Source organism: Xenopus tropicalis, chromosome 1, assembly GCF_000004195.4.
Source record: "Xenopus tropicalis strain Nigerian chromosome 1, UCB_Xtro_10.0, whole genome shotgun sequence".
NCBI lineage: Eukaryota > Metazoa > Chordata > Amphibia > Anura > Pipidae > Xenopus > Xenopus tropicalis.
In genome coordinates this window covers 212,878,681-212,904,347 of record NC_030677.2, presented here as the reverse complement: position 1 = coordinate 212,904,347, position 25,667 = coordinate 212,878,681, and the positions used below count along the sequence as shown (strand labels likewise).

Sequence of the window (25,667 nt, the reverse complement as noted above, 5' to 3'; positions counted from 1 at the left end):
AGTAGTGGGGACAGTGGAGGGGCAGTAGTGGGACAGTGGGGGGGTGCAGTAGTGGGACAGTGGGGGGGGCAGTAGTGGGGGACAGTGGAGGGGCAGTAGTCGACAGTGGGGGGCAGTAGTGGGACAGTGGGGAGCAGTAGTGGGACAGTGGGGGGGCAGTAGTGGGACAGTGGGGGGCAGTAGTGGGACCAGTGGGGGGCAGTAGTGGGACAGTGGGGGGGCAGTAGTGGGACAGTGGGGGGGTAGTAGTGGACAAGTGGGGGGGCAGTAAGTCGTTGGCACGGGGGTAGGGAACTGGCGGGTACAGAGGGGGGGGGTACATTCTCTACAAGATATCGGCTGATATTGTTATGCTTTTATCTCCTTTTGCCTTACCCCCCCCCCTATATGGAACGTACCATCATTAGGGGTCGGCTCGCTCCCCCGGGTACTAATTAGCTTTCAGCATCTGGGTGAGTTACCTGCTCGGAGTTAAAGGGGCCGCGCACTCATTAACCCATCGCTCTGTGTGTGTGACAGTGATTGGCCGGGGAGACAAAGGAACAGATGGCAGAAGAGTTGGATCCTGGGGGCCCTTGGGGGGGATGCGCCAGTCACGGGGCCACGGTGCCAGGAACAGGTCTTGTTACTCTGCGGTGTCTGTAGGGTCGGATTTGCCCCTGCACCAACCACCGGGGGCACAAACCTAGGTCTGCACATAGGGGAGGGTAAGTACCTGTGGGTATTAGCGGTGCCACCTGCCCGGGGAATGTTGCTTGTGCCATTAGTGAGGTTGGGCAGTGATGTTGGGGGTCAGGCTCACAGTCGGGGTTCCATCCCACAGGGGGTCAGTTGGGTTGCCCCTCCCCTTGCTGCTATAACTGCCCCTGCCCTTCTGGGAAGGTTCCCACTAGATGGTGGAACAGTGTTGCTGGGAGTTGCTCCCATTCAGCTAGAGGGCTGGCAGGGCAAGGTCATATGTGCCCGGGCTGAAAGGGGAGGGGTTAATAATACAGCTGAGAAGGGGGTGGCAGTTGTATGTATGTATGTATGTATGTATATCTTTATTTATAAAGTGCTACTTATGTACGCAGCGCTGTACAGTAGAATACATTAATACAAACAGGGGGTTAAAGATAATGAATAAATACAAAGTACAACAATAAATACAATAAATACAAGGTACAGTTGCAATAAGAGTCAGAAACACAAGATGGAGGAGGTCCCTGCCCCGTAGAGCTTACAATCTATATGGGAGGGGTAACAAACAGACACAAATGGGCAAATGTAAGTGCTGTAGGTCACAGTGGGTGACATTACAGTATAAGTTGTTAATAAGAGGGGTTAATAGTACAGCTGAGAAGGAGATGGCAGGGGAGGGGTTAATAGTACAGCTGAGAAGGAGATGGCAGGGGGAGGGGGTTAATAGTACAGCTGAGAAGGAGATGGCAGGGGAGGGGTTAATAGTACAGCTGAGAAGGGGTGGCAGGGGAGGGGTTAATAGTACAGCTGAGAAAGGGAGGGTAGCGAGTGGCAGGGGAGGGGTTAATAGTACAGCTGAGAAGGAGATGGCAGGAGAGGGGTTAATAGTACAGCTGAGAAGGAGATGGCAGGGGAGGGGTTAATAATACAGCTGAGAAGGGGGTGGCAGGGGAGGGGTTAATAGTACAGCTGAGAAGGAGATGGCAGGGGAGGGGTTAATAGTACAGCTGAGAAGGAGATGGCAGGGGAGGGGTTAATAATACAGCTGAGAAGGAGATGGCAGGGGAGGGGTTAATAGTACAGCTGAGAAGGAGATGGCAGGGGAGGGGTTAATAATACAGCTGAGAAGGAGATGGCAGGGGAGGGGTTAATAGTACAGCTGAGAAGAGGAAGGGGTTAATGCTTCAAGGTTACATAAGTAGGGGTTTGCAGGGGTTAATGGGGGAGATAAGAGGGGGGGCCGGCAGGGCAGGGGTTAATGAGCGCAAGGTGAGCTGGGAGGAGGAGAGAGCTGAGCTGTGACTTCCCTGCCTACCAATGAGAAAGGAGTTTTTACAGCCAATCAGCGGGCCGACCGTGAGTGAAGGGGGCGGGGTTAGGGAGGGGCCAAGCCCAATCAGCTGGCAGAGTGAGGGCGCAGGGCTCCGGCGCTATTGAGGCAGATTGTGGCCCCGGAGCCGCCGAATCCTCCCGTCACAGACCGACCGCCCCGCCCGCCCGCACCCCGGGATCCAGCCGGCCCTCTGTGCCCTCTCCCCGGAGCCTCCCCCCACCGGGCCTCACACCCCTGCCTGGGAAAGTTTGGGGTAAGTCTGCCCTGGGGGAGGGGTATCAGTGCAACACTGGCTGCCATTGTACTGGGCCACAGGGCTTACACTCTATCTACTGCTGGACACGCCCTCTGGGAGGGGCATCTGCATTCCTCACAGGTCTCTTTAACCCCTTCCCCTTAGTCCTTATGGCAGGGAGCTTGTCCTGAGAGATATGGCTCTGTGGTGCTGGGAGTTGGGGGAGGCCCACCCTAGTGCTGGGAGTTGGGGGAGGCCCACCCTAGTGCTGGGAGTTGGGGGAGGCCCACCCTAGTGCTGGGAGTTGGGGGAGGCCCACCCTAGTGCTGGGAGTTGGGGGAGGCCCACCCTAGTGCTGGGAGTTGGGGGAGGCCACCCTAGTGCTGGGAGTTGGGGGAGGCCCACCCTAGTGCTGGGAGTTGGGGGAGGCCCACCCTAGTGCTGGGAGTTGGGGGAGGCCCACCCTAGTGCTGGGAGTTGGGGGAGGCCCACCCTAGTGCTGGGAGTTGGGGGAGGCCCACCCTAGTGCTGGGAGTTGGGGGAGGCCCACCCTAGTGCTGGGAGTTGGGGGAGGCCCACCCTAGTGCTGGGAGTTGGGGGAGGCCCACCCTAGTGCTGGGAGTTGGGGGAGGCCCACCCTAGTGCTGGGAGTTGGGGGAGGCCCACCCTAGTGCTGGGAGTTGCCCCGGGCCCACCCTAGTGCAGGGAGTTGCCCCGGGCCCACCCTAGTGCAGGGAGTTGCCCCGGGCCCACCCTAGTGCAGGGAGTTGCCCCGGGCCCACCCTAGTGCAGGGAGTTGCCCCGGGCCCACCCTAGTGCAGGGAGTTGCCCCGGGCCCACCCTAGTGCAGGGAGTTGCCCCGGGCCCACCCTAGTGCAGGGAGTTGCCCCGGGCCCACCCTAGTGCAGGGAGTTGCCCCGGGCCCACCCTAGTGCAGGGAGTTGCCCCGGGCACATCTGCCTGTATATTCTGCTTGCATTGTATTTACTGCACTTTGCACTTTCCTGTCCCAAGGAAACACGGCATTCTATCCCACTGGCACAGATCCTATCTGATCCCCCCCCATTGTAAGCAGCAGTCCTGCCCTGCTTTATGGCTGAGATTCTAGCTATCTGTATAACAGAGCATTCTGTCACAGTGGCACAGATCCTATCTGATCCCCCCATTGTAAGCAGCAGTCCTGCCCTGCTTTATGGCTGAGATTCTAGCTATCTGTATAACAGAGCATTCTGTCACAGTGGCACAGATCCTATCCCCCCCCATTGTAAGCAGCAGTCCTGCCCTGCTTTATGGCTGAGATTCTAGCTATCTGTATAACAGAGCATTCTGTCACAGTGGCACAGATCCTATCTGATCCCCCATTGTAAGCAGCAGTCCTGCCCTGCTTTATGGCTGAGATTCTAGCTATCTGTATAACAGAGCATTCTGTCACAGTGGCACAGATCCTATCTGATCCCCCCATTGTAAGCAGTAGTCCTGCCCTGCTTTATGGCTGAGATTCTAGCTATCTGTATAACAGAGCATTCTGTCACAGTGGCACAGATCCTATCTGATCCCCCCATTGTAAGCAGCAGTCCTGCCCTGCTTTATGGCTGAGATTCTAGCTATCTGTATAACAGAGCATTCTGTCACAGTGGCACAGATCCTATCCCCCCCCCCCCCCATTGTAAGCAGCAGTCCTGCCCTGCTTTATGGCTGAGATTCTAGCTATCTGTATAACAGAGCATTCTGTCACAGTGGCACAGATCCTATCTGATCCCCCCATTGTAAGCAGCAGTCCTGCCCTGCTTTATGGCTGAGATTCTAGCTATCTGTATAACAGAGCATTCTGTCACAGTGGCACAGATCCTATCTGATCCCCCCCCCCCATTGTAAGCAGCAGTCCTGCCCTGCTTTATGGCTGAGATTCTAGCTATCTGTATAACAGAGCATTCTGTCACAGTGGCACAGATCCTATCTGATCCCCCCATTGTAAGCAGCAGTCCTGCCCTGCTTTATGGCTGAGATTCTAGCTATCTGTATAACAGAGCATTCTGTCACAGTGGCACAGATCCTATCTGATCCCCCCCATTGTAAGCAGCAGTCCTGCCCTGCTTTATGGCTGAGATTCTAGCTATCTGTATAACAGAGCATTCTGTCACAGTGGCACAGATCCTATCTGATCCCCCCATTGTAAGCAGCAGTCCTGCCCTGCTTTATGGCTGAGATTCTAGCTATCTGTATAACAGAGCATTCTGTCACAGTGGCACAGATCCTATCTGATCCCCCCATTGTAAGCAGCAGCCCTGCCCTGCTTTATGGCTGAGATTCTAGCTATCTGTATAACAGAGCATTCTGTCACAGTGGCACAGATCCTATCTGATCCCCCCATTGTAAGCAGCAGTCCTGCCCTGCTTTATGGCAGAGATTCTATGTGAGTCAGTAGGAGGCACAGACTGGGTGCTTGTGGGAGTGGCTGGGCCTATTTCTGTGCTGCTATAGATAACGACTCCCTACTAGGTGACATGTCAGTGGGTGACACAGTGGGTGACACAGTGGGTGCTACAGAGGGAGGGAATAGCCCTGCGCTGCTGTTCATGACTCGGCAGATACATTTGTTCCTGAGTGAGTCACTGCGGTGCATCTGCTCCCGGTATAAAAGCGGAAATGAGTCGCCAGGCGCCAGACAGTTGTCAGAAATGAATGAGAATCAGTAGATCCAGTTAGGCCTGTGGGTTTCCCAGCAGGCCGTGGGGTAGAGTATAAGCCTTTGGGTTCCCCGGTACCTGGGGCGCAGCTTTCTGTCTGACCCGGGACAGTTTGTTCCCTGCCGTGGGACACAAAGCGCAAACATTGGACAAACAAACAGAACTCACATTTTCCAAAGCTAAGAAATTCCGAAGCCTCCTTTGTTCTCTGGCCGTGAAGTGAACTCCCCGCCCCCTGTAGGGACTACACCTCCCAGCATTCCCAGCGGGCACATTAGGCACAAGTCTGAAAGTGCTGCGGCGATAAAGGTCTCTCTAAATCATTGAATGTATGTAGGTGGGAGCTGCCATGTTTGTTCCCTAAGACAGAGGAAATGGGGGGGGGTGTTCTGGTTACCCAGGGAGTACTGTGCCTGTCCCAGTGGTACAGCAGGGGAGGTTCTGGTTACCCAGGGAGTACTGTGCCTGTCCCAGTGGTACAGCAGGGGGGGTTCTGGTTACCCAGGGAGTACTGTGCCTGCCCAGTGGTACAGCAGGGGGGGTTTTCTGGTTACCCAGGGAGTACTGTGCCTGCCCCAGTGGTACAGCAGGGGGGTTCTGGTTTACTGTGCCTGTCCCAGTGGTACAGCAGGGGGGGTTCTGGTTACCCAGGGAGTACTGTGCCTGCCCCAGTGGTACAGCAGGGGGGGTTCTGGTTCCCAGGGAGTACTGTGCCTGCCCCAGTGGTACAGCAGGGGGGTTCTGGTTACCCAGGGAGTACTGTGCCTGCCCCAGTGGTACAGCAGGGGGGTTCTGGTTACCCAGGGAGTACTGTGCCTGCCCCAGTGGTACAGCAGGGGGGGTTCTGGTTACCCAGGGAGTACTGTGCCTGCCCCAGTGGTACAGCAGGGGAGGTTCTGGTTACCCAGGGAGTACTGTGCCTGTCCCAGTGGTACAGCAGGGGGTGTTCTGGTTACCCAGGGAGTACTGTGCATGCCCCAGTGGTACAGCAGGGGGGGGTTCTGGTTACCCAGGGAGTACTGTGCCTGCCCCAGTGGTACAGCAGGGGGTTCTGGTTACCCAGGGAGTACTGTGCCTGTCCCAGTGGTACAGCAGGGGGGGGGTTCTGGTTACCCAGGGAGTACTGTGCCTGTCCCAGTGGTACAGCAGGGGGGGGGTTCTGGTTACCCAGGGAGTACTGTGCCTGTCCCAGTGGTACAGCAGGGGGGGGGGGGTTCTGGTTACCCAGGGAGTACTGTGCCTGTCCCAGTGGTACAGCAGGGGAGGTTCTGGTTACCCAGGGAGTACTGTGCCTGTCCCAGTGGTACAGCAGGGGGGGGGGTTCTGGTTACCCAGGGAGTACTGTGCCTGTCCCAGTGGTACAGCAGGGGGGGGGTTCTGGTTACCCAGGGAGTACTGTGCCTGTCCCAGTGGTACAGCAGGGGGGGTTCTGGTTACCCAGGGAGTACTGTGCCTGTCCCAGTGGTACAGCAGGGGGGGGGTTCTGGTTACCCAGGGAGTACTGTGCCTGCCCCAGTGGTACAGCAGGGGGGGTTCTGGTTACCCAGGAGTACTGTGCCTGTCCCAGTGGTACAGCAGGGGGGGTTCTGGTTACCCAGGGAGTACTGTGCCTGCCCAGTGGTACAGCAGGGGGCGGTTTCTGGTTACCCAGGGAGTACTGTGCCTGCCCAGTGGTACAGCAGGGGGGTTCTGGTTACCCAGGGAGTACTGTGCCTGCCCCAGTGGTACAGCAGGGGGGGTTCTGGTTACCCAGGGAGTACTGTGCCTGCCCCAGTGGTACAGCAGGGGAGGTTCTGGTTACCCAGGGAGTACTGTGCCTGTCCCAGTGGTACAGCAGGGGGGGGTTCTGGTTACCCAGGGAGTACTGTGCCTGTCCCAGTGGTACAGCAGGGGGGGGGGTTCTGGTTACCCAGGGAGTACTGTGCCTGTCCCAGTGGTACAGCAGGGGGGGGGGGGTTCTGGTTACCCAGGGAGTACTGTGCCTGTCCCAGTGGTACAGCAGGGGAGGTTCTGGTTACCCAGGGAGTACTGTGCCTGTCCCAGTGGTACAGCAGGGGGGGGGGGTTCTGGTTACCCAGGGAGTACTGTGCCTGTCCAGTGGTACAGCAGGGGGGGTTCTGGTTACCCAGAGAGTACTGTGCCTGTCCCAGTGGTACAGCAGGGGGGGGGTTCTGGTTACCCAGGGAGTACTGTGCCTGTCCCAGTGGTAACAGCAGGGGGGGGTTCTGGTTACCCAGGGAGTACTGTGCCTGTCCCAGTGGTACAGCAGGGGGGGTTCTGGTTACCCAGGGAGTACTGTGCCTGTCCCAGTGGTACAGCAGGGGGGGTTCTGGTTACCCAGGGAGTACTGTGCCTGCCCCAGTGGTACAGCAGGGGGGGGTTCTGGTTACCCAGGGAGTACTGTGCCTGTCCCAGTGGTACAGCAGGGGGGGGTTCTGGGGGAAATATACTTATTTTTATCTTTATTTAGAGGAATATCAGTCACTGAGAATCCCTGCACCATTAGGACCAACATTGCTGCACTTTTAATCCATTTTTTTCTCATGTTGTGTATTTAGAGGAATACTTTGCCTTTAGTACCTTCACTTCCTGCTGGGTCCAACCAGTCTGTCATTCAGGAGTCTGAGGGCTGAATTGGTGCTGCTCTAATATCCGCCCCCCAACTCCCTGCGTGTGAGAGGGATCATTTAACCCCTTCATTGCCAGCTCCTAGCAAGTTATTTGTTCCTGGGAAGTCAGTCGTCTGAATTTGCCTGATGGGAAGAAAGGTCTATGGGTTTCCCTATGGGGCTGCTCAGGTGTGTGGAAATGTGGGAGCCAATAGGAGGGGAGACTGGGGTTACATTTAGGGCAGGCAACTCCCAGCACCTCACTGTGGGGTGACCGCCCAATCATATGGTCCGCTGAGTCTGGATATTACTCGCTGTCTGTATGAGGCCTGGCACCCGGCGTACCATCCTGAGCTCGGGCATTCCTGGGCACCCTGCCAGGGCCTGCAGACGGGGATTATAGATTCATATTGGGTGCCATGTTCGGGGGGGGGGGGCTGAATCACAGCTTTATTGGGTTATTGTGGTTCTAAATGAATATCCAATCCACTTCCTTATCTGTGCCAGGGGGTGCCAGCTGCCCCGGGTTTTACCCATAGAAACCATGCTTGGTGCAAATGTCATTAATAAGGGAGAAAGATAAAACTATAAGGCTGGTTGGTCTTTTCTAGATAATGTGCCCCCCCCCCCCCCCAGCTTGGGGCTCAGCCAAGGGAACACAGTTGAATTGAATAAATGTCCATGTTGTTGCTCTGCTGAGCAGTAAATGAAATAGGGGGTTTCTATAAAGTGGCCTGGGTGGGATTCTGGGAGATGTAGTTCAACAAGGGATTTAGAATGCAGAGGTGTAGAGATATTGCTTTACACCTTGATTCACCCTAAGCGGACCCCACTCTTGCCCCCTGGGGTTCTAAGCACAATAGGAAGTTAGACATTGGCTGCAATGATTGGGGTGGGGCACACTCAGAGTTATGGGGGGTGAGACTTCCGCTGTACCCTAAACACGCAGCAATCAGCACCCCCCCACCTGCCGAGGCGGTGGAATCGGGGAGGAAATGTGGCACTGGGGGGGGGGCTGTGTAAGGCAGCAGGGATAAATGCCCCCCTCAGCAGCGGGTATACATGCTGGGTATAGGGCGGGTATACATGCTGGGTATAGGGCGGGTATACATGCTGGGTATAGGGCGGGTATACATGCTGGGTATAGGGCGGGTATACATGCTGGGTATAGGGGGGGTGTACATGCTGGGTATAGGGCGGGTGTACATGCTGGGTATAGGGCGGGTGTACATGCTGGGTATAGGGCGGGTGTACATGCTTGGGTATAGGGCGGGTGTACATGCTGGGTATAGGGCGGGTGTACATGCTGGGTATAGGGGGGGTGTACATGCTGGGTATAGGGCGGGTGCACATGCTGGGTATAGGGGGGGTGTACATGCTGGGTATAGGGCGGGTGTACATGCTGGGTATAGGGCGGGTGTACATGCTGGGTATAGGGCGGGTGTACATGCTGGGTATGGGGCGGGTGTACATGCTGGGTATAGGGCGGGTGTACATGCTGGGCATAGGGCGGGTGTACATGCTGGGTATAGGGCGGGTGTACATGCTGGGTATAGGGCGGGTATACATGCTGGGTATAGGGGGGGTGTACATGCTGGGTATAGGGCGGGTGTACATGCTGGGTATGGGGCGGGTGTACATGCTGGGTATGGGGCGGTGTACATGCTGGGCATAGGGCGGGTGTACATGCTGGGCATAGGGCGGGTGTACATGCTGGGCATAGGGCGGGTGTACATGCTGGGTATAGGGCGGGTGTACATGCTGGGTATAGGGCGGGTATACATGCTGGGGTATAGGGGGGTGTACATGCTGGGTATAGGGGGGTGTACATGCTGGGTATAGGGGGGGTGTACATGCTGGGTATAGGGGGGTGTACATGCTGGGTATAGGGGGGTGTACATGCTGGGTATAGGGGGGTGTACATGCTGGGTATAGGGGGGTGTACATGCTGGTATAGGGCGGGTGTACATGCTGGGTATAGGGCGGGTGTACATGCTGGGCATAGGGCGGGTGTACATGCTGGGTATAGGGCGGGTGTACATGCTGGGTATAGGGCGGGTATACATGCTGGGTATAGGGCGGGTGTACATGCTGGGTATGGGGGGGTGTACATGCTGGGTATAGGGCGGGTGTACATGCTGGGTATAGGGCGGGTGTACATGCTGGGTATAGGGCGGGTGTACATGCTGGGTATAGGGCGGGTATACATGCTGGGTATAGGGGGTACAAACTCCAGGATATACAGTAGAACCCTGATTATTACAGTTACCTCACAGCAGCATAAATTCTAGTAAAATGTACAGTTCCTATGGCCCCCAATGTGTTACACACAGACATCTGACCCCACCCACTGCCATTATCAGATTATACTTCCTGTTTCACTCTCTGTGGGGGACAGATGTACAGGTGGCGCTGCTGCTTCCTGTGCTGTGCGGGTGGGGGTGGGGGCTTTATTCGATCCCCCCTGTGTGGCAGAACATTGTATTGGGGGGCAGGTGGGGTGGGGGGGGTGCAGGCTCACACCACATGACAGGCCTGGACTGGATCTGGGGGCAAATACCAGCTGGGGGGGCTGTTTGTGCCTCTGGGTACTGGGAATGCCAGGGGGGCTGTAAGGTGCCACAGACAGTCACTATTTATTGGGCTGGGGGGGGGCTGTTTGTGCCTCTGGGTACTGGGAATGCCGGGGGGGCTGTAAGGTGCCACAGACAGTCACTATTTATTGGGCTGGGGGGGGGGGCTGTTTGTGCCTCTGGGTACTGGGAATGCCAGGGGGGCTGTAAGGTGCCACAGACAGTCACTATTTATTGAGCTGGGGGGGCTGTTTGTGCCTCTGGTTACTGGGAATGCCAGGGGGGCTGTAAGGTGCCACAGACAGTCACTATTTATTGGGCTGGGGGGGGACTGTTTGTGCCTCTGGGTACTGGGAATGCCAGGGGGGCTGTAAGGTGCCACAGACAGTCACTATTTATTGGGCTGGGGGGGGTGTTTGTACCTCTGGGTACTGGGAATGCCAGGGGGGCTGTAAGGTGCCACAGACAGTCACTATTTATTGGGCTGGGGGGGGGGGGGGGCATAGAGTTGGGTGCAGCTGTACCTGACTCATTTACTAACAATGGGCACATTTGCAGTTGTGCAGTAACCAATAGCAACCAGTGATTTGTTTTGTTATTTCAGCTGCAGGAAGAATGATAAAAGTTACACGATTGGTTGCCCTAAGGTGCAAATATGCCCCAGGGTAATAAATGATCCCTATGTGTATATGTGGGGCGTGTAGGATTGGGGGAGGGGATCAGCTGAGACCAACTGCATGGGGGAACGGTTGGGTCAGATCCTTGTCTGTTACCTTCTTGCAATCCTGGTCACAGCTTGATTCCCTGTAACTGTGCCAGCCCCTCACCCCTTCCCTGTAACTGTGCCAGCCCCTAACCCCTTCCCTGTAACTGTGCCAGCCCCTAACCCCTTCCCTGTAACTGTGCCAGCCCCTAACCCGTTCCCTGTAACTGTGCCAGCCCCTCACCCCTTCCCTGTATCTGTGCCAGCCCCTAACCCCTTCCCTGTATCTGTGCCAGCCCCTAACCCCTTCCCTGTAACTGTGCCAGCCCCTAACCCCTTCCCTGTAACTGTGCCAGCCCCTAACCCCTTCCCTGTAACTGTGCCAGCCCCTAACCCCTTCCCTGTAACTGTGCCAGCCCCTAACCCCTTCCCTGTAACTGTGCCAGCCCCTAACCCCTTCCCTGTAACTGTGCCAGCCCCTAACCCCTTCCCTGTAACTGTGCCAGCCCCTAACCCCTTCCCTGTAACTGTGCCAGCCCCTAACCCCTTCCCTGTAACTGTGCCAGCCCCTCACCCCTTCCCTGTAACTGTGCCAGCCCCTCACCCCTTCCCTGTAACTGTGCCAGCCCCTAACCCCTTCCCTGTAACTGTGCCAGCCCCTCACCCCTTCCCTGTAACTGTGCCAGCCCCTCACCCCTTCCCTGTAACTGTGCCAGCCCCTCACCCCTTCCCTGTAACTGTGCCAGCCCCTTTGTACACACTGTATTGGAGCCAGTGGCGCTTTGAGGTGGCACACAGGAGTCGATGGGCAGCGCTGTGTGCCAGTGAGGGGCAGAAAGTTACCAGTTTTCAGTTAGATAAAGATTTTGTGGGAAATGTTCTCATTTATTGATTGGGGGCCCCCCCTGTATAAGAGTGAGGTGTGTGCCCGATGGTGGGTACAGAGGGGGCCCTCCTTGCCCGTATGGCATGCCAGGCAGTGAGTGGGTCCCTAGGGGTGCCATACGCACAGCTATTTCTGCCTGACACTTATCTCACAGGCTAGGAATTCCGTATGCAGCCGGCCTGAGCTGAGGGCTAGCAGACTGGCTGATCGGGCAAGCTGTGCCAGTGCCACAGAGATGGGGGCCGTACCCACCTGTGCCTGGCAGTTCTGCCCTAATCTCCTCCCCATCTCCGGAACATTCCTGTCGGGCTGCCAGCTAGAGAGGCCCGGGGGTGCCGGGGAGGGGAGTCTCTGGCCTGTTCTGTGTGTGTTTCCCGGGCCAGCTTTGGGCAAGCTCTAGCCCATCAGATGTTGTTCAACTACAGCTCCCAGACCCCCCCACTGTGCAGTTTGCCTGAATCCCTTACAGCCAGTTACCCCCAGGGGCCGATCTAGACCCCCCGTGCTAGTGAGTCAGGGGCAGTTTGTGCCTTAATGGCTGTCTCTGAACTCCCATCATTCTCTGCTAGCCAACACTTGGACATGGGAGGCCCGGCCTCAGCGACAGGGGCTTGTGGGAGGCCATTGCTTGTCAAACTCAGGAAGTGGCCTGTAGCTGCCGGCAGTGCGGGGGTTAAGGGGTAATCCCTCGGCTGCCACAGAACTGCTGACCTGGGGGCTTGTCCTTATCAGACCTTTGTGACATTGCAGCTCCCCCTCTTGCCCCTCCCCTCACCCAAAGCCCTCGGTCCCCATTAACCCTCTCAGTGCTGGTGTTAGTTGGCTAAATCAGGCTCTTACCCCCCCCCCCCCCACACCGTTATTGGCATCTCTTGTTATTCCTTTCCTCTGTCTCTTTTGCTTCTTATTCCTCCCCTCCCTCCAACTGTCTCTCTGCCTGTCTCTCCCTCTTGGCCTGTCTACCCTGCTTCTTATCCAACTTCTCCCTCAAGCTGTCTCAGTGCATCACAGTCTGTCTCTCCTCTCTGTCTGCCTGTCTCTTTGTCCTTTCTGTGTGTCAGTTTTATGCTCTCTCTCTTTAAACATTTCTTTTCCCTGTGTGACTGTCCCACCACCTGCCTGTCTCTCTCCTCTCTGTTTCTCTCTATGCCTCTTCCCCCCCCACCTGGTCTGTCTCTCTCCCTGTGTGACTGTCTCTCTCTCCCTGTGTGACTGTCTCTCTCTCCCTGTGTGACTGTCTCTCTCTCCCTGTGTGACTGTCTCTCTCTCCCTGTGTGACTGTCTCTCTCTCCCTGTGTGACTGTCTCTCTCTCCCTGTGTGACTGTCTTTCTCTCCCTGTGTGACTGTCTCTCTCTCCCTGTGTGACTGTCTCTCTCTCCCTGTGTGACTGTCTCTCTCTCCCTGTGTGCCTGTCTCTCTCTCCCTGTGTGACTGTCTCTCTCTCCCTGTGTGCCTGTCTCTCTCTCCCTGTGTGCCTGTCTCTCTCTCCCTGTGTGACTGTCTCTCTCTCCCTGTGTGACTGTCTCTCTCTCCCTGTGTGACTGTCTCTCTCTCCCTGTGTGACTGTCTCTCTCTCCCTGTGTGACTGTCTCTCTCTCCCTGTGTGACTGTCTCTCTCTCCCTGTGTGACTGTCTCTCTCCCTGTGTGACTGTCTCTCTCAGCGTTAGTGTATTAGTCCCTGTACCCTGTTTTCCTTCCCCGTTTCACCCCACAAAGCTGCCGATATAGTTATTCACTCTGTTTCTCTTTCAGGCAAGGCAGTCTGGGCGGCCATATTGTTGGTGGTGGTGCAAGTTGGGGGTCTCCGGCATGGTGTGTGATATACCTCATACCCAGACTTCTGCCCCCTCCTGCGGATGCCAGCATGGCCAGACCTTGAAGCTAGATGTGCCAGGGAAGAGCGCCAGCTGCCAGACACAGGGCACCACACTGCCACTGGCGGCACCGCAACGCACAGGGGTAAGTATGTTAGTATGTGGGGGTAACAGAAGCCCCCACCCAGTAGGTATGGAGGGGAGGGGTACTAAGCAACACCATAGGTTAGCTATACTTATAGGCAGCCAATAGACTCACTATTGAGAAACGGCTAAATCCTATTGGCCTTCGCTCCCCGCTAAAGGATAATGGGCCCAAAAAAATTACCCTGATAATTCCATTCCCCTGTGATCCAATCCATTACCTGAACAGCATCCTCACGTCTGCCCAGTATGTGGCCAAAGGTTCACTTGTTCATCGACCAATCAGGGTTCAGACAGGCAGGGGAAGCTCCTCACATAGGCTGATGGCCCATGGAGCGAGATAGTCGCCCACAATAGATCTCTGCTACCGCAAGCAACTTACCCTTTTAGCCTCACAGAGCAATAGTTTTTTTGGTTGCCGGGGTCAGTGACCCCCATGTAAAAAATGAAAAGATGTGGACAACGAAGGGAAACAATTCAATAACTCTAAAAAAATAAATAAGGACCAATTGCAAAGTTGCTCGGAATAGTACATTCTAAAAGTTATCTTAAAGGTGAACCTCCCCTTTAGGGGCAAACTTTTCGTTCTTGACATGACAATTTGCTGTTTCTCCTACAGATGCAGACGTCACTGGACACCTTGGGGTTTGTCTGAGTCTCGCGAGAGGAACCCCCTTCTGCACCCCGATGCCCAGAACTCTCCAGGCAGCAGCACATTGGCTCCCCGCTCCCTGACATTGAATCGGACTGCTGCTGGATCCATGAGGCACATTGAGATGGATTTGCCACCCAAGGAGGAGGCTGGGGCAGATGGTGGCTCCGGTGCTGCTGGGAGCTCGGACTCTACAAGCCAAGATGGAGCATCGGATGGGAGGGGCGATTGCAGGGTTCTGGTTGGGTTCCCTGAGGCAGATCACCAGCTACAGAGAGTTTATCATGTCTCCATTATCTCGGACGTGCCAGCCTCTAAAGCCTCTTCCCGCCAACCCTTAAAGAGGCCTCCTCCTGACCAGCTCTTTCAGGAAGCCACCCGAAGCCCAAAGAGAGCCTTCTGGGGCCACCCGAGAAGCGACGGTCCCCTTGGACAGTCGGAATTGGGTGGGGAGGACGAGGAACAGGACAATATTGAAGATGGGCTTCTCTCAGTAGAGGTACCGCTGTGTAGCTCCGCCCAGCATTTCTCCCATAGTGGCCTCCATGTCACTGAGCACCGAGGCGAGGCCTCCTCCTCCTCTAGAGAGTCGCTTTCTAGATTGCGAGGAAGTCGCTTGTTCGCCAGTTGCCAGCAGACAGACCCCCATTTGGTACCCACCCAAGGCACATTGCACAGCAGCCCAGTAGAGGCCCAGCAGGTTCTGCCAGACGGACTGCCCCACAGCCCCGTGGGAAATGGCACTAAGGTTCCTTCGGATCATGCGGAGGAACCCACCACCAACCAGCACATACTTGATCCAGTTTTGCACAGCATTGCACAGCCCAAGGGCCCGGCCCAAATGCCTGCTCAGGCCAACGGTAACCTGGCAGCGGAACCGGTCCTGAAAGAGCCCCTTTCCCCACAGCTGCAGCCCCCCACCGAAGGGCCGAGCCCCGCAGAGACCCCTCCGGGCCCATCCCGCCTTTGCACTCCGGGAAGCTCCGCCGTGAAAAGGAAGCTGCTTCCATCCAGCGAATCGGCGGACTCCTGCTCTGAGGATGAGGGGCACGGCAAGAAGTGGAGGGGGGGGCAAGGGTGCCAAGCGCTACATGGAGCTTGCAGGAGCACCGACTCCAAGGCTGCCCCCTTCTGGAACCATCTCTTACCAGCAGCCCGGCACTCGCAGAAGGTACATTGTGCTGCTTTCCCTTTTATAATAGATAGGGTGAACTTTCCCTTTAAAGCGGTGGATAACTTTTATTATTATGTAGAATTGCCAATTCTAAACAACTCTTCAGTTGGTCTTCATTGTTTATTTTGTATAGTTTTAAAGTTATTTGCCTTCTTCTCCAGACTCTCAAATGGGGGTCACTGACCCCGGCAGCCAAACCCTATTGCTCTGTGAGGCTCCAGTTTTATTGTTATTGTTACTTTTTATTCCTTATCTTTCTATTCAGCCCCTCCCCTATTCATATTCCAGGCTCTCACTGCAACTCTACCTTAGAAAGTCCCTGGTTGCTAAGGTAATGTGGACCCTAGTAACCAGGTAATGGCTAAAATTTCAAACTGGAGAATTGCTAAACAAAAACTAAAATAAAAATGAAGACCAATCACAAATTTTCTCAGAATATCTACCATTTTCCCTCACTGTGTCCATCCTGCCCAACATTCACAATTCTGCCCTACTGTCCGCATTCTGAACCATGCCCCCTCCTTTCCCCTTGGCACATTGGGCGCTACCGACAGCCTCTGTCTGGCTGAGCTCTTGGGCAGTTGGCAATACAGTGTGGCAGTTAACTGAATTAACCTCCAGTATAAGCCCCACACATGGAGGACTGATTGCCCCTCTGGCTAAATACCCCGTGGCTTAAAATAAACAGAGAGAATGTGGGGGAAATTAACCCTTTGTGTAAGTAACGTTTCTCATCTACTTTATTGCTTTCCCTATTGTTGTGTTGCCATGTTGTTTCCTTTAGACCGGTGCTTTTTGGACTCTTTTTACCCTTTGGGGTCTCACCCCCCCCCCCCCCCAACAGATCATAATATATACAAATATTGCTGTAATTGCCAATTGATTAAAACAGAAAGGGGGTGATTAATCAACGGGTTTTTTTTTTTCTCGATTTCAAGTTTTTTGGCAAATTATGGTTTGAAACCTCAAGACCCAAAAATATAAAAATTCGCCATGTTAAAGCTTGCGAGTTCCTATAGTCGGTGGGAGTTGCCCCGGGCACAGCCAAGCCGTATTCTAAAACTCACGTTATGCGACTTTTAAGAGCCCGTAAACTTGAAAAATTAGAGATATTTAGTTTTTTATTGGAGCAAGTTTTCCTTATTAATAAATAAACGACGATTGGATGTGAGTTTATTCAGTTTAGAAAAACAAACTCGAATTCACAAATTTGAAAACTGCTAAGTGTTCAGCCCTGAATCTCCCCCTAGTGGCCCTTCCCAGTACTATTGGGGGACAGTATATAAGCATCTCCCCATTTCTCCCCCTAATTGCCTCTAGCTGAGCCCCCCAACCACTGGGCCCCCCTCTGCCTGAGACGGTACAGTATGGGGGTACAGCTCACTGCAGAACATTCCTTGTATTTGTATTTATACCCATTAGAGTCCCTCTGGGCATTGTGGGAAAGTTGCCTGTGTGACTGGGGCCACGTGGCTTTTGCTTTGTGCCCACAATCACTAACAGAAAGCGTGACTGCTCAGCCTTTCGATGGCAGGAAGGAAGCATGTCGAGTCACGTGACCACCAGGAAATGTGTGCACTCTCCATAGTTGGTTCTGGCATTCCGCTAGTTACTGGCACATTGTATTTGAGCACAAAAACTGCCTTTTTTTAGGAGAGAGCAGGTTTATAGGGTCAGACACCTGTCATAGATGTTTCCACGGTCCCATTCATTGCCCCCCACCCCCTGCAGTCACAGCCCTGCTCTGCATTTACAGATTATATGCCATTATAACCTGGGAAATGCCCCCTCCCTATGGCACAGGGCAGCAGCAGGGAGAGTGTGGGGCAGTAAATGGGGAGTGGGGGGGGCCCAGCACACAATATGGCGGCCGTCATGCAGGAATGGTGGAGAATGGGCAGCTTGGATCTGACTCTCCTGGTAGGTGCCCCTGTGCTAGGGTGTAACTTGGTACTTTCCTTGCCCCAGTATGTGCCTGCCCATCTCATTGGCAGTTATACTTCCCCTTTAACCTGACTATGGTGCCGCGTTATAGAGCCCGGGGCTGTTGTAACAATGGGGTTATTGCTTTGCAAGTGAAGCTATTTGTTTTTCTGGCTGATCATGAGTTTGCTGGTTTTTCTTCTCCTTTATATACACAGATCTGCTCTAAACGAATTCACCCTCGTTATTCCCATAGATTGCTAGCTGCTGGGTTTGGCTGGGCACAGATATGACTGCCGGATACAAGTAGCAGTTACTAATCCCCCCCCCCCGGGTCGTAGTAACAGTATCATGTACAGCAAGTGGAGTTACAATCTGTAGAAGGGTTGCCTTCCGTGTTTGTTAAACTACATATCCCAGCATTCCCTTTCAGTTTTTTTTGTATAAGATGGTGTTGGAATAGTTGTTTTTAATCTAGTAGCTAGCAATCTACCTGTGTACATATCCCACAAACTTGGCTGCCGCTCAGTTGTTTATCTCTTTATTGGGTTATATATAATGTATAGTGTAGATATATATATAATGGTCAGCTCTTTGAAAACAGGGTCTAGTTGCTATGGGTAACTAAATGTGGACAAACCTTTTCCTGCCCTTATATCTCCCCATCATGATTCCTTCCCCCCCCCCCCCCCATTATCATGTGCCCTTTCTCTCTCCGCTACACGCACTTGGCCCCCCCATGTTTAATATCCTCCCTGCTATGTTTTGCCCAAAGTTAACCCTTTCCTTTTCTGCTCCCAGATTCTCTCAGACCACAGTGGGCGAAGACCAAAACGAGGACTGCGCCTGAAATCGTAGGTACCCCCTGTCGTGTGTCCTTACTGTATGCGTGCGTTCAAGAATTCCTTCCCCCCCGGAATGAATTTGTCCTCTTGTCCTGTTTAAAGTGGGGCAGAACCAGATCCAATGTCGGCAAAGAGCTGATCCGACTGCTGGCAGCTTATATGAGGCTATGCCCTGCATAAAGGGGTTGTTCACCTTTTGGGTTAATGGTTATTGTAATGTAGAGAGTGATATTCTGAGACAATTTGCAAATGGTCTTCATTATTTGTAGTTTTTGTAATTTGAGCTGTTATCTGGTTGCTAGGGTCCAAATTACCTTAGCGACCAGGGCCTTGCTAAAGTAGAGTTGCAATAATAGGCTGGAATATGAGTGGGAGAGGGGGCTGAATTGAAAGATAAGGAATAAGAAGTAACAGTAACAATAAAACTGGAGCCTCACAGAGCAATAGGGTTTGGCTGCCGGGGTCAGTGACCCCCATTTGAAAGCTGGAAAAAGGCAAATAATTTAAAAAACTGTACAAAATAAATAGTGAAGACCAAATGAAAAGTTGCCCACCATGTTTATAGCCTATGGGGCACAGGGGTATTAGATGAGTACTGTCAGTCAGCACAGCATGCTGGGACATGGAGTCCATAATAATAATAATAATAATAATAGATATGTCTGCTCTGTAATACAGGAGATCCCCGATCAGCCCACAGAAGGGACCTGCGGCGAGGAGCTGGGCCAATTCCTGCATCAGCCGCCCCCTGCTGGGCAACTTTGAGGTGCAACTTTTATCATTTAATATATTATAGTGTGGGGCCCCTGAAGATGTTGGTGGTGTTGGGTAATGTACAGGTCTAGTAACGCTTAGCAACCAATTAGCAGGCATCAATTCTGTGCGATGGTGTAGGAATGGGTGTGGGGGTACCTGGGCGCGAGGCGTAGGGGCTTTTATGTAGGCCCTAGGGCATTGGCACACTAGGGATCAGTACTAACCAATCAGCAATTATCCAAATGCTCTGCCTAGTACATGACTAATGAAAGCAAATCTCTCATTGGTTGCTATGGGTTACTGCACTGGCCAATCCAAATGCCCCTGGACAGCCCTTCCTATATGATGTCCAGCAGCATTAGGTGGTGCCATTAGGTGCCAGTTTCATTCGTGAGCGACAATTGTTACCGTTGGAGAGGAGCTCAACCAATCAGAATGCTCCATGGAGCCCTAAATCCCTGGGCAAATCGTTCTTATGACTTAACAAGACACGCCCTCGGGGTAAATGAAGGGGTGGCGCCTACCGGTGCAATTAAAATGGATAAAGAATAGGGGATCAATGGCTCATGTAGGTTTAAAGGGGAAGTATGCCTTCACGCTTAGTGAACATAACTGGATAATGCTTATTTGAGGTTAACCTGAATAGTGTGAGTTTCTGTCAATGCAAACCTGTATTTTTTGGTTCAAAAACAGCCGCTGCCTGGGGAGATCCGCTTTGGCCTCGTTTGGGTTTCTGCGCTGAAAACCATTTGTTTTAGTGACTACAAAGTTACATTTTTTTGACTCCTGTTCAGAATATTCCAGAATCACCCAACAACATTCCAGGCCTGGGCTCCATATGTGGGAGTCAGTCCGTATCTGCGGGGCTAATAGATACCGTGTGTGATATGTGTGTCTGTCCCCCAGGAGTCCATACTGAGGGGCCGGTTTGCTCCATCTGGTCAGATTGAAGGATTCACTGCAGAGATCGGCGCCAGCGGCTCCTACTGCCCCCAGCATGTCACTCTGCCCGTCACTGTCACCTACTTTCACATCTCTGAGCACAGCGTCCCCTCCCCATTCCTGGTATGTACTGTACTGTCTGTGGGAAACACTATGGCACCTCCTACCCATATGTATAAATACAAATATACAGAGAGGGAATGTTCTGGGCACACAATAAGCTGTACCCCCATACTGTACTGTCTAAGGGAAACACTATGGCACCCCCTACCCATATGTATAAATACAAATATACAGAGAGGGAATGTTCTGGGCACACAATAAGCTGTACCCTCATACTGTACTGTCTAAGGGAAACACTATGGCACCCCCTACCCATATGTATAAATACAAATATACAGAGAAGGAATGTTCTGGGCACACAATAAGCTGTACCCCCATACTGTACTGTCTAAGGGAAACACTATGGCACCTCCTACCCATATGTATAAATACAAATATACAGAGAGGGAATGTTCTGGGCACACAATAAGCTGTACCCCCATACTGTACTGTCTAAGGGAAACACTATGGCACCCCCTACCCATATGTATAAATACAAATATACAGAGAAGGAATGTTCTGGGCACACAATAAGCTGTACCCTCATACTGTACTGTCTAAGGGAAACACTATGGCACCTCCTACCCATATGTATAAATACAAATATACAGAGAAGGAATGTTCTGGGCACACAATAAGCTGTACCCCCATACTGTACTGTCTAAGGGAAACACTATGGCACCCCCTACCCATATGTATAAATACAAATATACAGAGAAGGAATGTTCTGGGCACACAATAAGCTGTACCCCCATACTGTACTGTCTAAGGGAAACACTATGGCACCCCCTACCCATATGTATAAATACAAATATACAGAGAAGGAATGTTCTGGGCACACAATAAGCTGTACCCCCATACTGTACTGTCTAAGGGAAACACTATGGCACCCCCTACCCATATGTATAAATACAAATATACAGAGAGGGAATGTTCTGGGCACACAATAAGCTGTACCCCCATACTGCTGTTTGAGAGAGAATGCAGTATAGAGAGAATAACTGTTTATTCCCCCCCTGCAGGGAGTGATCAATCTGGAAGCGGTGGGGAAGAAGGGATACAGCGTCCCCAGCACTGGAACTATTCAAGTGGTGAGTGTGCAAGGAAACACTAGGGGTTAGGGATAGGATGAATGATGTGTTGCTGCTCCATGGATCATTTGGCTGAGGAAGGCTGCTGGGAGTTGTAGAGCAGCTGCAGAATAATGGGGAATATTAGTGACAGATTCACTCTCCTTGACTCTGACTGTGCAGTGTTCTGCCTGCAGTTCTCATTCTCTCCACTAGGTGTTTCTGGCTTTGGGCTGTTTAGTTGGAGATTGAAAGGAACAGTAACATCAAAAAATGAAAGTGGGTTTAAGTAATGGGAAAATAATGTACTGTTGCCCTGGACTGGTACAAGTGGTGAGTTTGCTTCAGGAACACTACTGTATTGATATAAACAAGCTGCTGTGTAGCCACCGGGGCAGCCATTAAGGCACAGGATACATAGTAGATAACAGATAAACTCTGAATATTGCCATTATATTCAACACAGCTTATCTGTTATCTGCTTTGTAACCCTGCATTTGTTGGTTTTTAACCCCCCGTCCTTCATTAATTGGGGAAAAATTGATCCAAATGTGCATAAAAATTCTTATTAAGCAGAATCTTTAACCAAAATGAGTCTTATGAACTGTTAGACAAGACTTTGCCGTATGACCGCTGGTGCTTCCCATTGGTTACACGGGATCCCACTGGGCAGCCATTGTCCAGCCTGGTGCCTGCAGGTGTGAGCAGCTTGGGTCTGTATGTAGAATCCCTGCCATAAAGCAAGACTGTAATGCTGTGTATAATCCGTATGTGGCCTCTGTCTCCCCAGACCTTATTTAACCCCAACAAGACTGTGGTGAAGATGTTTCTCGTTACGTACGACTTGAAGGACATGCCCCCCAACCATGTGACCTTCCTGCGCCACCGCATCTTCCTGGTGCCCGTGGAAGAGGAGACGGAGAAGGGCGCCGGGGATGGGCCCCGAGAGAGCGGGGATAATGAAGCCATTACCACCAAGGAGAGAGCCAGGAGGATCCTGTGTTACCTCATGCACCTGAGGCAAGGCTACACTGCTAGAAACTGTATGTCTGACCTGTGCCCTGCCCCACCTGTGCCCCACCTGTGCCCCGCCGGCCCTGCCCCACCTGTGCCCCGCCAGCCCTGCCCCACCGGCCCTGCCCAACCTGTGCCCCGCCGGCCCTGCCCCACCTGTACCCTGCCCCACCTGTGCCCCGCCGGCCCTGCCCCACCTGTGCCCCGCCGGCCCTGCCCCACCTGTGCCCTGCCCCACCTGTGCCCCGCCAGCCCTGCCCCACCTGTGCCCCGCCCCACCTGTGCCCTGCCGGCCCTGCCCCACCTGTGCCCCGCCGGCCCTGCCCCACCTGTGCCCCGCCGGCCCTGCCCCACCTGTGCCCCGCCGGCCCTGCCCCACCTGTGCCCCGCCGGCCCTGCCCCACCTGTGCCCCGCCGGCCCTGCCCCACCTGTGCCCCGCCGGCCCTGCCCCACCTGTGCCCCGCCAGCCCTGCCCCACCTGTGCCCCGCCAGACCTGTGCCCCGCCGGCCCTGCCCCACCTGTGCCGCGCCGGCCCTGCCCAACCTGTGCCCTGCCCCACCTGTGCTCCGCCGGCCCTGCCCCACCTGTGCTCCGCCGGCCCTGCCCCACCTGTGCTCCGCCGGCCCTGCCCCACCTGTGCTCCGCCGGCCCTGCCCCACCTGTGCTCCGCCGGCCCTGCCCCACCTGTGCTCCGCCGGCCCTGCCCAACCTGTGCCCCGCCGGCCCTGCCCCACCTGTGCCCCGCCGGCCCTGCCCCACCTGTGCCCCGCCCCACCTGTGCCCCGCCGGCCCTGCCCCACCTGTGCCCCGCCCCACCTGTGCTCCGCCGGCCCTGCCCCACCTGTGCCCTGCCAGCTACATATCCCAGCACTCCGATAGCCGGCGGCTGAGAGTTGTAGTTCAGTTGGCCAGTCATGTATTTGTATAGTGGGCTCACCCCGGGCTCGGGTGCTTCTTCTACAGTAAAACTCATCACTGTAGAAATATTGGGTTATTTCCCCTTTAATAGTTGTGTACAAGCGGGCTTGGGATTAATCTATGGCTCCGTCTCCTTCAGGTTCCAGAGATCCAAATCAGGGAAGATTTACCTCCACGGTGACATCCGCCTTCTCTTTTCCCGCAAGTCGATAGAAGTGGATTCTGGGATCCCCTATGAACTGAAATCCTTCACCGAAACTCCCAGGAACCCCAAATACTCCCCGCGGGTTTGAAGGTGAAGCACAAGATGATCGTGTTTAAATGGGGGGGTCCCAGGACTGTGAGACTGCCCCCCACTTCAGACTTTGCCCCTCCCACCCTGCGGATTGCACACACCTTATTTATTACCTGTGTCCCCGCTTCTTCCCGCCGGTCCCCCAGGGACTGTCCAATCGCTCAAGGCTTCCGTGGGTCACATGGGAACCAACCTCACAAGCAGGAACCCCCCCCCCCCCAAGGTGTTTAACTCTTGCCTGGACTTTATCATTTAACCCCCAGTTGCCTGGTTTATTAAACCCACGGTCTTATTTTATTTTTATTTCATTTGAATTGCTATGATTGTTTTAATGTGGCCTTTAAAAATCCAGCAAGGAAACCCTCGGGGGGTGATTAATGGAAGGAAGTGTGTAAGTGAAAATAAGTGGGATTTGTTGTTGTTTCACTGTTGCAGGGTTCAGTCCCTCCAGCAGGAGGCGCTTGTACAGTTACAGATATAGCATTCTCTTCCCATATCCAGCTAAAAGGATTACTTCCCCTTGAAATTAACTCTTAGTGAGATGGAGGCAGTTGCCAAGGCAAGGCAATTGATTTTTTTTTTCCCCAAACTTGTTCGCTGAATTCTGTAACTTTTTGCTCTGCAGAAATCTAGTCTGAGACTTAAATTGTTATCTGGTTGCTAGAGTCCCACACCCTAGCAACCAGGTACTGTTGTTTTTTTTTTTTAATGGCTAAAGGGAATAGCAAGTGACCCCCACGGCAACCAGATAACATTTTAAAATTCAGGCTGGAGAGAGACAGAATAAAAATGGCAAAGCCTTCAAAAATCACAAAAAGTAAAGTAAGACCAACTGCAAATAGTCAGTTTTAGGAGCTGTCACTTTTAGAAACAACTCCCTCTTTTGTTTATATCTTGAGTAAGTGAAACAGTCTCTCCCAGTACTGACCCAGGTAGGCAGCTCTGAGTCTGTGCTTCCTGCTCCTGGGCTGCTCTCTTCCCCATGGTATGCAGGGGAGGCGTGGCCTTGTTCCTGAATGTCAGGGCTGGCTGGGGTTTTTCCACTGCTTCCCGACAAACTCCGCCCCCTACATGACCACAGGAAAGAGAGCAGCCCAGAGACGCAGGTACCTAGGTAAGTAATGTAGGGTGAGTGGATTTACTACAGTGGAAAGAAGGTTAATAGTAGAAATGGGCCTGGTAGGTGCCCCCCCTGGTATTTACCAGTAGCCAATGGGCTACTGTTTATCATAAAGTGATGTCACGTGGGAGGAGTGGCGGCTTATTGGTTACCTAAGTGCTGTGTTAGCCAATTGTATCCCTGGTTAAGTCACTTAAAGGGGAAATAGAATGCAGAAATGATATTATTATAAGTGTAATGGAATGTTTATCCTGCGCCCCCCAGTGGTCAGTGCTGGGAGTTGCAGTTTAATAACAGCAGGAGGGTTGCTGCTTGGACCTCTCTACTTGATATAAATTTGATGCTCCTAGAGGGGGGCCCCAAGCTGTACTGCCCACCCCTAGAGGGGGGCCCCAAGCTGTACTGCCCACCCCTAGAGGGGGGCCCCAAGCTGTACTGCCCACCCCACAAGGGGCAAAGCAGTAGTGAGGGTGGGATTCCCCTCTGGCTGTAGCTTTGTCTGTAATATGATTTAATTGCCTCTATTATCTGTTATGCAGGCAGGTCTCCCTCTAGTGGGGAGGGGGGGTACTTCCTGCAACTGGACTACACTTCCCATCAGCCTTAGGGAGCTGCTCAGTGTGATGGGAGTTGTAAGTTCTGAAACCAGTATTCTGGGAAAAGTGCCCTAGTGCCTGTATCTGATTGGCTGCTCATTAGCCCCTCCCCCAGAACCCACAAACACCTACACGCTGGGATCCTCATTAACTTAGGGTGCGGGAGGGACCAGGAGTGTAATTAACCCCCAGTCCCTTCTTATACCCCCAGTTTTGGGCAGCAAGACTTCCCCTCCTGTCACTCAATTGGCCATTTCTAGGGGTGTCGTTTGTCCCTCTTCTTACGCTGATCCGCCATTGCCTTGTAACTAATGACCCAATACAGACCCCGCCCCCTGCCCCAAATCCGCATCAGTATCGGCCAAGACTTGAATTTTTTTGTATTTTTCATAGTGAGTTTGGGTCGGAGTGGGGCGTGTCCTGAACTGCTAGTTACTTTCATTTCAATGTGTACAGCACCGAGCGTGAATAAACTCACCGAATCTGCTCCGTCTGTGTGTCACTTACTGTCTACTTACCTGCCACTTACTCACTGCCTCTATGGGGCTCTTACTTTACTATTACTGCTACTATCTCTCTGCTATCCCACAG

The 25,667-nt window shown here is 53.4% G+C and overlaps 1 protein-coding gene across 1 annotated transcript; it reads left to right on the top strand.

The window, feature by feature from the left end:
• Window positions 1–2,049: 2,049 nt before the first annotated feature.
• fam214b (family with sequence similarity 214 member B) lies at window positions 2,050–25,563 on the top strand. The gene is made up of 9 exons (XM_031894967.1): window positions 2,050–2,267; window positions 13,462–13,668; window positions 14,287–15,490; window positions 18,218–18,270; window positions 18,940–19,027; window positions 19,924–20,082; window positions 21,084–21,152; window positions 21,922–22,151; window positions 23,205–25,563. Exons 2-9 carry the CDS (start codon window positions 13,595–13,597, stop codon window positions 23,356–23,358), a joined length of 2,031 nt encoding a protein of 676 aa, XP_031750827.1. The 5' UTR covers window positions 2,050–2,267; window positions 13,462–13,594; the 3' UTR covers window positions 23,359–25,563.
• Window positions 25,564–25,667: the final 104 nt, after the last annotated feature.

Coding starts and splice junctions, on each gene's coding strand:
- fam214b (XM_031894967.1), top strand. CDS start 13,595: ATGTGCCAGGGAAGAGCGCCAGCTGCCAGACACAGGGCACCACACTGC. Junction 15,491..18,217: donor CAGCCCGGCACTCGCAGAAG/GTACATTGTGCT, acceptor TTCTGCTCCCAG/ATTCTCTCAGACCACAGTGG. Junction 20,083..21,083: donor GCGTCCCCTCCCCATTCCTG/GTATGTACTGTA, acceptor CCCCCCCTGCAG/GGAGTGATCAATCTGGAAGC.